General features: G+C 46.0%; 1 protein-coding gene across 6 annotated transcripts in view; it reads left to right on the top strand.

Moving 5' to 3' along the window:
- Positions 1–13,369, top strand: part of TNIK (TRAF2 and NCK interacting kinase) — a 153,345-nt gene that overhangs the window by 123,493 nt on the left and 16,483 nt on the right. For 3 of the 6 annotated variants that reach the window (XM_064665819.1, XM_064665817.1, XM_064665815.1), the window contains 6 exons: positions 830–1,069; positions 3,334–3,440; positions 5,715–5,878; positions 7,014–7,111; positions 7,831–7,854; positions 11,717–11,901. In XM_064665819.1, the coding sequence (XP_064521889.1) occupies positions 830–1,069; positions 3,334–3,440; positions 5,715–5,878; positions 7,014–7,111; positions 7,831–7,854; positions 11,717–11,901 (818 nt within the window). The remainder of the gene's footprint in view (positions 1–829; positions 1,070–3,333; positions 3,441–5,714; positions 5,879–7,013; positions 7,112–7,830; positions 7,855–11,716; positions 11,902–13,369) is intronic. The other 3 variants (XM_064665818.1, XM_064665816.1, XM_064665820.1) reach the window with 2 other exon arrangements.

The following is a 13,369-nucleotide window of genomic DNA, read 5'->3' as shown; positions in this document are numbered from 1 at the left end:
TGCATACACACATACCTGTGAGACATGAACAGAGACGTGTATGTAGAAATGTCAAATAAAAGCTACAACCCTGCTGTATCAAAGAAGTGCAGCTTCACGGGGAGCTGGGAAGAAGCTCTGATTTCACAAACTGTAAATTTGTGATTTTCTCAGGTTTCCCACAACTGATACCGGTATTCCTTTCACTCTTATCCTATAGGGCTGATCCATGGGATAGGGGATCTATAGAGACTCATGCCTCAAGATATTTTTTTAAGCCATCTATGCCTGAGAATTCCTGATGATTTTTTTTTTAATCAATTATTATTTACTATCGTTTCCTTCTTTTTTTTTTTTCATTTTTAACATGGAAAATCCATGACAAACCTCATTAGCACAACTGTAGAGGTGCAGGCGGAGGAGCTGGAATTTCTGCCAGCAGCAGGCAGAGCCTGGGGTGGGCACAGTGTGTGCGGGAGCTGGCAGGAGGGAGCAGTGTGTCCCTGTGCCAGGGTGGCACCCACGGAATGGCAGGGGGGCTATCAGTGCCAGCCGTGTCCCTGCACACGCAGGAGTGGGCAGGACTGAGCATGACATTCCCCAATTTTAAAAGGCTGAGCTGTGCAAATGTAATTTTTAACAGATCTTGCGTTGATGCAATTAAAGTCAGAAGTTCCTGAAACCAAGGCAGTGCTGATCTCAGACCGAGGGGGCTTTTCAGTGCATCCAAAATGCTAATCAAAATTATCTTTTTTTTAATCAAATTTTTAAAATTTTTTTTGATTCCTTTCTTTTTTTGATTTTGGTTTTCCTATTTTGACTGATAGTTCTGTTTTGACTTGGTGCTTAGATTCCACATCTGGTCACTGTGAAATCCCAAGGAAGCTCCTTGTCTGGGTCTCAGTCACTGCATGAACAGCCTGCAAAGGGACTGGCTGGGTTTCAGGAGGCTCTGACGGTGACCTCTCACCGCACTGAGATGCCAAGGCAGAACTCGGACCCCACCTCTGAAAACCCTCCTCTGCCCCCTCGCATTGAAAAGTTTGACCGAAGTTCTTGGTTACGGCAGGAGGAAGACATTCCACCAAAGGTAACACTGTCGCTCCTCACTTTCAGCACATCAAAGAGGCAATCCCAGAGCTGAGTCCCTCCAGCAAAGCAGAGTGGCCAGGACTGAGTCCATCCCTGTGGCTCTCCAGTACCGACCTGCCCGGGGGCTGCGTTTCCTGAGGCAGATTTTGCACAAGTTACTGGGAGCTGCTCTTGGGTGCACACACAGCGCTGCAAAATAGCACTGCCCTCCAGCAGAGAAAGTTCTCGAGCCCGGACAGTGGCCAAAACAAATTAATTTCCCCTTTCCCTCAGATAAAAAACAACCTTCTGTTGAAATAGAATTATAGGAACATAAAATTTGTCATACTCAATAAGACGGGTCCTTTTTAGTCCAGTACTGTGCCTCCAGTTGCAATCAATATTTGATGGAAGACTTGTAAGGGCTCCAGCAGCTTTATACATTCATTGACATTTTGGCAGTGTCTGGTAGTACCTCTTTAATTAGGATTCTTCTGGACCAGTATTTCGATCGTGTTGTTTGTACACCTTCATTTTGGAAGAATTATGACTTGGCCATTAAAGTTCACCTTACAGTGAATCAGTGCTCAGCCTGGGAGGATTTTTACAGAGAAGAAATGATTATAAATTGGTTAGTGACAGTGAGGCAGTATTTATCCCTGATTGAGAGGCAATTTTTCTGCATATTAACTAAGTAAGTGACTTACCTTTTTAAGAGCAAAATCCCAGTTATAAGGTAAGCGTCCCCGTGCAAGGGATCTATGGTGGTGTCATGGGTGTTAATAATGTTCCTGGTTTTGCTCTCACTAAGTGAGAGGAGACAGCAGTGCTCAGCTGAGGGGAACAGCAAGCCAGCAGCTCCTGGAGCTGTTTGTGTGCTTGGCTCCTCTGGAGTGCAGGAGGGCTGCTGCCTGCTTTTAACCTAATTAAGAAAAAACCCTTCCAATTTAATGTTGGCTTTTGCCATCAGTTCTTTGGGAAGGACATCTCAGCTGCCGTGATGCCCCACATGGTGAGACCATGGCACTTGCTGCTGGGAGAAAAGCTGTTCTCCAGCACTGTGGAGTATTTCCCCCTGGGCTGAGGGAACATGAACTTTGGAAAGTGTCCCCACCAGATCACATTTAGGGCCATTAGTGATACCCATGAGGAGTCTGACTTCACATTTAGCTGCCCAAAGTGGGTTTGCTGTGTTTGGAAGCAATGAAAGGACTGCCCCATGAGGCTGTTTCTGTGGTCCAGGGTCTTGTTTCTGCCAGTGCTTATGGCTGGATGCTTCAGAGGAAGGTGAAAACCTCCCCAAGTCCTGACTGCAGAGTACCCTACCCAGAGGGGAGACTGCTTTGTAATGAGACAAGCTGCAGCTGGCTATGCTGCAGAGCATAAAGCGTGCTCACTCACTAAATCTTTTTATCTTACCTGATTACAACTGTGTGTTTATCTAAAAAAAAAAAAAGTCTAATCCTTTTTTGCTAATCCCACCGAGCCCTTTGCCTCTGTTACCTGGTGCAAGGTATTGCATGGTGAGTATTGTGCCTCTCCACACAGACGCTGCTGGGGAATGAGACCACCATGCCTGTGGCCATGTAGAGGTGCCTGTGCTCCCACGGGATGGGGCAGGGCTCCAGGGTTACCTGTCATAGCACCTGTAGGCTGCAGTTGCCTTTGGGTGTTTGTGGTGAGCCATCCTGCCAACAGCAAGGGTTTGGCAGCGGCATCTGAAGCTCAACAAAGGACATAGTGTTTAATCCAAGTATTAGGTGGGTCAGTCTGGATCTTCCCACTGTCAACCCTCTTGTTTGTCCACTGGTCAACATCTTCTGTCTGCTGGCTTGTGTCATGTCTGAACTAGAGGTGCTAAAAGATCCGACGTGGCTTCTGAAATGCACTTGAGGGTGAATTTTACCTTAAAAATTAGTTTTCGGAGTTTTGTTAGATTTACATTTTATAAATCTCTGTCTGTGTGTGTGTGTATGTCTGTGCATACATTCCTTTTTGAACAAGTGCCCCGTTTAAGGGTAGCTGGGCTGCTCTGTGTGCTGCTGGGGACTCCTGTGCCAGGAGCATTCCTGACAGCACCTTTGCAGCTCCCTGCTGTCTCACACTGCAGCGATTCCTTCTAAAAGCCAGGAGCTTTGTGTTTTATAACTGCCCTAAACATTACCTTTCTCTCAGTGGGAAATCAGTTGTAAATCAGCCTTAAGGCAGTGCTGGAAGGTGATCCCGTGATCTCTCAGGTGGTGGGCCAGACCCTGAAAGGCAGATGTCTCTGTTCTGTTCCAGGTGCCTCAACGAACCACTTCCATATCCCCTGCTCTGGCAAGGAAGAACTCCCCGGGCAATGGCAGCGCCCTGGGACCCCGGCTGGGCTCCCAGCCCATTCGGGCAAGGTATGGACATGGAGGGGACAGGCAGGAGTGATCCCAGTGTGCCACTGCCACACTGCTCCTGGCCTTGCCCAGCAGCCCTGCTTTTGCACCACAGCATTTGCAGGGCTGCTCGTCTCTGGGATGAATTTTTGCATCCATTAGTGTTTTGTACTGACACCAAACGCTGTGAGCACTGGGATCCCTGGAGGTTTTGTTCCCTGGGCTGATACATTCCTGCACATCAGGGTTTGGAGGTGGATGCTGCACCTGCTTCTGGGGGATCAAGTGGGAATTTGGACACTCCCTTTAGTGGAATTAGATTCTGGTTCTCCCAGTATCACCTCTTGCATATAAGGGGTCCATATAAGCCAGTGGGGAGGTCTCAGAGGTACATTCCATACATTTCCTATGCATCAAAGCAGCTTTTCACAGATAATGACTGAGGAATGTGCTTGAGGACAGACACACAGCTTGCTGATATATTCTTTAGATGTAGATCAAGGATTAAATTCCTTTTGGCTTCCTAGGACTAAGGGCCTTTAGCTTGACCGGATCCAGCTCTCTGGTACTTGGAGCACCCGAGGAAGGAGCTGCACCACTGCTGCAGTCTGATCTCTGCCATGTCACAGCTATCCCTGGGCATGTTTGAAACGAGCAGGGAAGCTGACAGGCTCTGCTCAGAGCTGGATGGCAAAAACACGGCTTAGTCATGCGAGAGCTTGTCTCTGCTTTGCAGAGCGAGGCCTCAGACGGGCAGATCTCGGGGGAAATAGGAGTTCCAATTAGCTTTGCGTGATGGAGCTCCTTGGCTGCTTCTTCCTGCCGTGTCCTCTCAGGGTGAGGTCAAAAAGTGAACGCTGGGATGTTCATAGTGTGTGCTGTCACTAGTTTGAGCATACACCTTCCTTTCCAGCTCAGTGCCCCATCCGTGCATCAGCAAACTCACAGGCAGCAGCCTCGAGTCGCTGGCAGGGCCAGCAGTAGGAGGAAGAGTATTTTTTGTTGTTCCTTTTTTTTTTTTTAATTAGAGAAAAAGTATATCATGGTTTGTTGCTCTTCTTTGCTTGAAGGCTTGAAACATTTCAAATTCTTGAAAACGTAGTTCTTTTAATTAGCTGTTGCTTGAAGGACAGTGTAAAACGCAGAGGGACATTGGACTGTGTAGTCCTTGTAAGTAATGGTATTGGAAGTAAAATGATAATGGGAGTCTGGGATTCGAGTTCAAGGTTGCCCAGTGTTTCCTGCAGCCTCATGATCCCAGTCCTGGTCAGTTCAGCTAAAGACACTGGTTGCCAAAGTTTTCAAATACATTTCATGAGTTAATTTAGCTAAGGACACATCAGCCATACAGGATGAGCTGGAGGCCTTCAGTTTGATGAAAACTGGAAATTACTAGGTTGCTACTATGTCTATTGAACTTAAATATTCAGTGGAATTATTTCATACTTCATTTCTCTCAGAGTAATGTAACATTTTTCCAGTTTTCCTTTTTAACCACCTCTGCTATTGGTTCTCGATTCTGCCCATGCATAAATATAAATATTACAAAAATATTCTTTCTTTTATTTGTCACCCTGTTGTAAAAAATGAGGGGATATTTACTGTACATTTTTAACCAGAATTTAAATAAGATGACTTACAGAAACACTGTATAAAACCAAATTGCATAACTCTGTGTGAACATCTCTTCTGATGTCGTTTCAATGCCAAGTAAGAATTAATTTCCTAAAGGCATCCGATACCCAGAGAGATATTAGTCACTCTTTGTGTATCAAGGGCACTTTTTTATTCTAGATTTATGTATGTTCACAAGGGTGAGAGAAATCAAGGAAGAAAAGTGGGTATCTGATGCAAGTTTGAAGCGAAGCCATGAAAATTGGGGAGTGTGAATAAGTGGTACAAATTATCTGCATCCTTGTTGCAAACTGGAGATCCTTGTTCACTGAAATCTTTGTCTGTCTAACAGCACTTTGCAAATTCCTGCTTTTATGATAAATATTAATGGTTCACTGGTAACTCTAGCATTGCAAATCCACAGAGCAAAAGGGAGTTCTGAGTAAACAATCTTTTAATTGTTGCCAAATTTGACAAAATAAGAGTAGAAGGCTTCTTTAGGCAATTTTTTTGTCATGGCTGTAGTGCACCCAAAATTGGTGAGCCTCAGCCCTGTCTTCTCCAGCTGAGGAGGTATCTCCCCACCTGTGCAGCTGTCCCTGTCAGTGTGGGAAGGGTCTGGATCCCCGGGGGTGTGTGTGACACCAGCTGATGGTGCCCTGCTGTTTTGTCCTCCTGCAGCAACCCAGACCTGAGGAGGACAGAGACCATCGTGGAGAGCCCCCTGCAGAGGACCAGCAGTGGCAGCTCCTCCAGTTCCAGCACTCCCAGCTCCCAGCCCAGCTCCCAGGGTGGATCCCAGCCCGGCTCCCAGGCTGGCTCCAGTGAGCGCAACAGAGTCAGAGGTGAGCTTGGAAACATCCCTTAGCACCGGGCGCTCTCTCTGCGGCTTCCTGATACACAGGAAGGGCAAGAGGCCTGTGACTTCATGTTTGGTTTTTAAAAAAATTTTAAAAAATCAAAGGATCCATCATTTCTGTAAGCTGCTGGCCTCCTTGCAAATGGAGATGCCAATGCTCCCTTTGGCCTGGACGCTGATGTGGGATGCCCACAGCAGAGTGTGCTGCTCCTGGGCTTGGCATCACAGTGCCGAGTAACTTGTACAAAAGGAGATGGGAGTTATGCTTTGGAGTAAACAGAAAAAAATACCTGTGTGCTTCCTAGCTCCATCAACCCAAGCTCACTTCTTCTGACATGGTATATAATGGTATATAATAATTTCTTTGGAACTTCATCTTTGTGCAAAGCCTGAGATTGGAGCAGAGGAGTGACTTAGCCTGGAAGAAGCTTTCTCTCCAGTGGTCTTGCCAGGCAGCCATGCTGACACGGGATTTATATTCCTAGCCAAATTGTTTCCTCTCATCCTAAAGCCCTCTTAAAGATATTCCATTCCCCTGTTTAATCACAGTGGAGTTGCCAAAGCACATACACCCCATACATCTGCATTCTGGCACAGCCCTGTGGTTCCAGTCCCCAGAGCTGAAGAGCATTAAAACAAATGCTGCCTCCATGCTTTGAATTTTTTATGACTTGGCCATAAGATGACATGTCTGTTGTTGAAACCGTCACTCCTCTAGGTAGTCAATTAAAGGAGTTTGTCACCAATTGTCATTTTGGGTTTGGTTTTGTTTTTACTAATGAGGAATCCTGTGACAAATAATGTCCTAGCAATGTCAGATGCTTCACAGCTTTTAATTTATCACATACACTGCTCTTCTGCAAAGTAAATTCATTCCTTTAGTACAAAAGTGACTCTGCAAGGGGGCTGTCTGTGGAGGCTGGGCTGGATTATGGTTTCTCTTGCTCTGTTGATGGAGAATTGCAGTGACAGTCGAGCAGAAAGGAGCAGGAGGGTTTTACAAGGCAGCAGAAGCAAAATGATGATGAAGCCCCTGCACCCACCTGTCCCAGGTGACAGGATGCAGAGATGGTTTTTGGCAGCATTTTAATTCCCGCTCTCTCCACTTTCCTTTCACCCAGGGAATGCCAAGCCTGAAGGGTCCCCTGTGCTCTCCCATGAGCCTCCCAAGGTCAAGCAGGAAGACAACAGGGACGTGACACGACCGAGCCGACCCGCTGTGAGTCTCAAATTATTTCCCGTGGGAATGCTGCCAGCCGGCTTGGCCACATTTCCCTTCGGTGCGGTAGCGTAACCGTGGGGACCCCAAAAACGAGGCTGGTACTGGTGCTTCTCCAGCAGACAGACTGGAAAGCAGCAGTACGGCGAGAGCCCCTGGGAGATCTGAATGCTTAAGAGAGTGCATGAGTTTTTACCAGGAGCCCAAGTCTAGGGGAAAGCACTTAAGCCTGTGTTTTCAGGTGAAGCAGATGCTTAAGGGCTTTGCTAGCTTGGGCGCGGCGGTTGCCGATGGCACATTGTTGTGTTCCGTGCTGCATGTCCCCCGCAGCAGCCCGGCGGAGGGATGCTCTGCTCGGGAAGGCTGGGACACCAGCCCCCCGACAGCCTTCACAGCTTAAAACCCAACCTGGTAGTGGTCTCTGTACACTCCCTTTGTATTACTCTGAGCAAAATCTCATCCGAAGTGTTTCCTCCTGGTTTAATGCTGTTGACATTTGTATCTTAAAACTGCAGAGTCGGCCTAATAATGAAATGAATTTCCACTGCTTCTCTATTTTAATGTATATTAATGTTTTGTTGATGATGTTTTTTTTCTCTACACTCCACAGCGTTGAGCTAACAATTCTAATTTTATTTCTAACCTGCTTGCCCTTCCTCTGGCTTTTTCCTGTCCCGATCTGTTTCCTCTGATGCTGATTATTCTTCCTTTACCCACAGAGCTATAAGAAAGCTATAGATGAGGTTAGTGATATCTTTTCTCAGTGGGTCATGCCTATGTAAGGTTGACTAGTTAGTGCTTAATACCGAGCCGGGTTTTCTTGGTGCTGATGTTGGTAAAGATGATGATGCAATCTTGGGTCAGACGGGAGAGCGAACAGGTCGCATCCTTGTGTTGGGAGCCTGCCCGTGGGGAGGGGAGTGGCACTGCTGGTGTGCTCTGCTCAGCCATGGGCTGCCCAGAATCTGCTGGCCACACCACTTGCATGGAGGCCACGGCAGAGACACCCCAAGGTCCACGTGTGGTGCTGCTGTTGTTTGGCGTGTTGGAAAGAGAAGGAGTGAGAGCGGAGGTTTCCTGTGCACATGGAGATGGTCCGGGCACCCCTCACCACATTCTGCTCTCAGCCACAGCCCCTGGCCACCCACTGATTTCAGTGGGGCCACCAAGTGCTATTTGAAATGTGTTTTAAGCCTAATTTGAATGAAGGCACTTGGAAAATAAAGGAAAACAGAGCAGTGGAATAATTCATTTTCATGGACCAGCATCAGCTGCAAAGTCAGAGTCAGCAGAGCCATCTTGGATGTTGATGGGCAATGCTTGTCCTCATCTGTCCTCTCAAAAAAATGAAAGTCCTGAATTACCTTTTTCACATATGACAGTATTTTAAATAAATCTGTATCTGGCGATGGTGAATGTTTAAATAGTCATGGGAAAAGATCCAGCATTCCTGATTTAACTTGCCTCACACATGCATCACTGTGCACATACTGCTGATACTGATACTGGTAACTGCAGAGCTGTAATGGAAAGTACCAGTATCAGCAGCCTCTCCTGCAGCCTCTTTCCTCTAAAAATAGAAGATATGAAAGCAGGAAGATGTGCTGGTTAGTTAACTTGTTCTCTTGGGTATAATATGAGCAATACATTTTGTTTAATGAGGTGCTTTGTTAAGAAAAAAGCACATAAATAAGTGTCTAAATAGAGGCAGCATGTGTGCTAAATTCAAGTTCAATGAGCGATGTGATTTCGGAAACCAAGTTGATTTGATTCCAGCAAATATTAAATCTAAAGAAGGCTTTGTAATTAAAAGTAATTAAAGAGCACTGACACTACTAACTTATGTATTATGTCACCCTCAGTAATAACACTTGGAACACATATGGAACTACAGAGCACTTTCTTTCTAGTTGTCAGATTGTTTTTGGTCCAAGAGCAACTTGGTGAAGCCGTTTAATCCTACAAAGTGCTCATTTATTGCAGAAAATGATATCATCAAAGGATTAACCATCCCGAGGCAAAGCTTTAACTAGGAAATAAGAGTTATCTGATTATATTGTCTGGGAGTATTATTGCTGTTAGAACTTCCAAATTAGTTATTAAAACTAATTAAGCTGATTTTTAAAACATTTGACTGTCTTCCAGCGATGACCAAAGAAGGCTGATAGGGTGCCCTTGAGGCACGTTAGAAATGGAAGGTGCAAAAAAGAGGTAATTTTCACTGTCCATCGCTTTGATAGGGAAGAGTTCAGTCCTAGTCCTGCACTGCAAAAGTCCAGCTGTAATTTTGAGATGCTCTTACACAGCCCTAAAGTCCTTTTTAAAGTGAGAGGCTCTAATCCAATTCAAAGGCAAGTGCTCAATAAAGAGCATGTTTGATACTCTAAATGGAAAGCATTGTTAAACTGCTGAAGTTGTCACTGATTCTTATTTAGGAAAAGAAACAATGATACCATAGAAGCTGCTACAGCTCTAATTAAAATAATTAGTTGTCGTGACTGCAGATTTGACTGTATTTCAATCCCAAACATGTTGGCATCGAAAATAAACTCTTGAAATATCACATTCTGTCTTTAATCTCAACAAAGAGCCTTCTTTAAAGGTACAGAGAGCATTTGGAGAGGGATATAGAATCACGGAATAGTTTGAGTTGGAAGGGACCTTAAAGCTTATCTCATTCCAACCCCCCTGCCGTGGGCAGGGACACCTTCCAGTAGACCAGGTTGCTCCAAGCCCTGTTCAACCTGGCCTTGGACACTTCCAGGGATGGAGCAGCCACAGCTTCTCTGGGCACCCTGTGCCAGGGCCTCAGCACCCTCACAAGGAAGAATTTCTTCCTAATATCTAGTATAAACCTACTCTCTGGCAGTTTGAAGCCATTCCCCCTTGTCCTGTTACTCCAGGCCCTTGTCAGAAGTCCTTCTCCAAATCTCTGAGAGCCCCTTTAGGTACTGGAAGATGTTCTAAGGTCTCTCCAGAGCCTTTTCGTCTCCTCGTTGAACAACCCATATAAAACCCATCACAGGTTCCTGCTGTGAAACAGGAACTGACCATTTAAAAAAAAAAAAGCTAGGCTTTTTTTGGTATAGTAGTACTAATTAGTCTGATGCAAAGCTCTCCAATATCAATGGGAGTCCATCCTGTACATCAGAGGCCAGGCAGGGCAGACCTGGGAGCAGAATGTGCAGCTGTCACCGGTGGGAGCCCGCCGGGAGGTGTGGGTCATCAGGAACCAAAGCACAGATTGCTTGCAAAGCATTCCTACTCCACAATTAAAAACCAAACTGGGTTTGCATCTCAGCCATAGAGGTTTTCCATCGTTTTCTTCACGTGTCGACAGGATAGATTTTGAGAGCTCTCTTTGCAACCGTAATTAATATTGCTGTAGTCGCCCTGCTGGAACGGTAAACTGGAAATGCAGTAAATGAGAGTATGGCCGTAAGACTATTGTGGAATTTAGTCTTTTTCAATGAGTTTCTTTCTCCCTGATCCTTTATCTCTGACCGAATGCACTGATGCCTACCTCGGTCACTAATATAGGGAGAAATGGTAAGACTGACAATTGCAATGCTTTGTTCGTCATGTGCATGTCTTGTGCAACAGAGTTCTCTAACCCATTCTAATTCGAGCTCTCATGCTTTTCTGCCCTACTGCTTCCCCCTGCATTGCTATAAAAGCATGTAAGATAACAAAAAGTCTCTTTTCTACACGGTGCCTGCCATGTTCCTTGTTTTGAAATAGCAGTGTCTATTTTATATGACTGTCGGGTCTGAGACCTCATCAAAGTCATGGTAAACTGAAAAATTATGACTAGGCTTTGGGACTGCTCCTATCTTTTTTCTCGTTTCAAGGCTTTCTTTTTTGTTTTCTTTTTCCCTTAGCTTGTAGGCTGCCACATTTCACATTAAAGTGCTTAATGGGTCCTGCTGAGGGATTTTTTTTTTTTATTATTATTATTATTATTTTTTGATCGTGTGGCTGACTCAGAGCTGTGACTCCAAAGTCTGGCTGAGCTGGGCGCTTCTCCTCGTGCTCCTCACCGCCTCTCGGCAGCCGCCCGACAGCGGAGACTCACCATGGAAGCAGCTCTTGACGTGGGGATTGCACCACTCCATGGGAGATGCTGTCATTGCTTCCTTCCCAAATGCATTTATTACAGAATAAATACCATTACGGGGTCTCTCTGAGAAGTTTGAAAGAAGAGAAAACCCTGCTGGAGAAATTCTCCGAGCCAATCTTTGAAGTGACGTTGTTTTCCAGTTTACTATGATGGTGACTGAACTTCACCTTTTCCAACAAATATAATTTTGTCGTGTATATACATATAAGTGTGTGTATATATATGCACATACACGTTCCAAAGAGAAAAAGAAGAGGTTGGCTATTGATTTTTCAGTGAGCGTAAATCAGTTTTGTTTTGTTTAATAAATGCTACATGCTACAAACATTGTCTTACGTTTGTCTCATGTTTGTAACGACTCTGTAAAGCTATTTCTTGTTGCTCGTGCTGTTAGCATTGGCTTTTGGAGAGATGTATGTGACGTTCTCCTCGCTCTGAATGTAACAGCCATCGTTTTCTTGTTTCCTTGCCCCCATCCCCTTTAGGATCTGACGGCCTTAGCCAAAGAGTTGAGGGAGCTGCGCATCGAGGAAACCAATCGCCCCCTGAAGAAGGTGACAGACTATTCCTCCTCCAGCGAGGAGTCCGAGAGCAGCGAGGAGGAGGAGGAGGATGGGGAGAACGAGACACATGATGGGACGGTGCCTGTCAGTGACATCCCACGGCTTATGTGAGAAGGGCTTTCTTTTGAGGGGGGCAAGCCATGAAACTGTGGTGTGTCTTGGTCTGGAGGTGAAACTGTGGTGTGTCTTGGCTTGGAGGAGCAGTAGCTGTGGTATAGGACACGTCCAAAGCACATCCATGTTTGGTGGCTGGCACTGGGAACAAGGTTGCAAGGGATAATGTATTCAGATGAGTCTTTCTCCTGGTCCAAACTAGAGATACTTAATGGAAAAGTAACAAAAAAAAAGAACTATTTCCACTGCACATTCAGTGAACGTTGGCTCGAAGCTGATGGACCTGTTCATTTTGATGAGCCAGGCAGGTTTTTGGGCAGAGTGGTTGCAGCTGACCTCATCCCCACCATGGGTCCTGCCCATGGCACAGGCTTGTTCAAGCTCTGCCTGCTCTTGGTCTTGCCCCACATCAAGCTGTGCTGAAGTGCAGTACTTGGTGGCCTGCCCAGTGCCAACTGGTAGCGCCAGGATTATAATAATCCTGAACCTTTGTCTTTGATTTCTGTCCTTGGCTCAGTCACTGTGCTGGCAGCAAAACATGGTGGGCTAAAACACTGAAGTGAAAAGGTCAGCTGACTTTATTGTTGTGTCCCACTTGTGCTTTTGAGTCTCTCTAGGGGAGGGAGGAGGGCAGCACAGCTTCAACATGCACAGTGAGCTGTCACCATGCTTGGGCTTCCTTCCTGGTACTTTGCAGGAGTGTTTCTGGAGGTCTCTGCCTGGCAGCAGGATCTGACTCCTGCCCCTTGAATTTGCAGAGGAGCTGTGGGAATCTTCGGGGGATTAATTGCATTTTAATCAGTTCATTTCCATTTTTCCTGATAAATGAATTATTAGTCGATATAGGCATACCTGGCTTTAGGGACGTGGTTAGCAGTAACACGATGGTGCTGGGATAATGTTGGACTTGATGAATTTAGAGATCTTTTCCAACCTAAGCAATTCTTTGATTCTCTGATTCATAGTGGAGCGGCACAGAAGCCCTCCAGGTGGCAAGGAGAGGTCTCCTTGGGGTCCTTGTTATTCAGAGTGCCAAGCTCCTGGGTTGGAGCTTCCTTCCACCAGAAGAATTAAAATCAGAGCTCTTGGAATTTGTTGGAGCAGGTCAGGAGATGGAGGGATGGCTCTGAATCTGAAGCAGTTGGATTGGCAGTCATGCGTGCGAGAAGGGGCCCCAAGCTGCTTTTGGATGAGGAGTTTAATCAGGAGTGGTTAATCCACGCTGACATCCTTCTCCAAACACCTTGGGTTTGACACAGCACTTTTCAGTGGATAAAATGTCTCACTGAATGCCTTGCAGCCAGATGTGTGGGATGACAGGCACGGTGGTGAGATGGATGATCCCAGCCCGCTGCCAGCCAAACGCCACTTGTCCCAAAATGTCCTGTCGAGGAATGTGCGTGCCCCAGAGATGGGAAGGTGGAGATGCAGGAATATCTGAGATGTAGGGATATCTACAGG

This window comes from Pseudopipra pipra, chromosome 10 (genome assembly GCF_036250125.1).
Source record: "Pseudopipra pipra isolate bDixPip1 chromosome 10, bDixPip1.hap1, whole genome shotgun sequence".
In the NCBI taxonomy this organism is placed as follows: Eukaryota; Metazoa; Chordata; class Aves; order Passeriformes; family Pipridae; genus Pseudopipra; species Pseudopipra pipra.
This window is presented reverse-complemented; position numbering and strand designations above follow the sequence as displayed.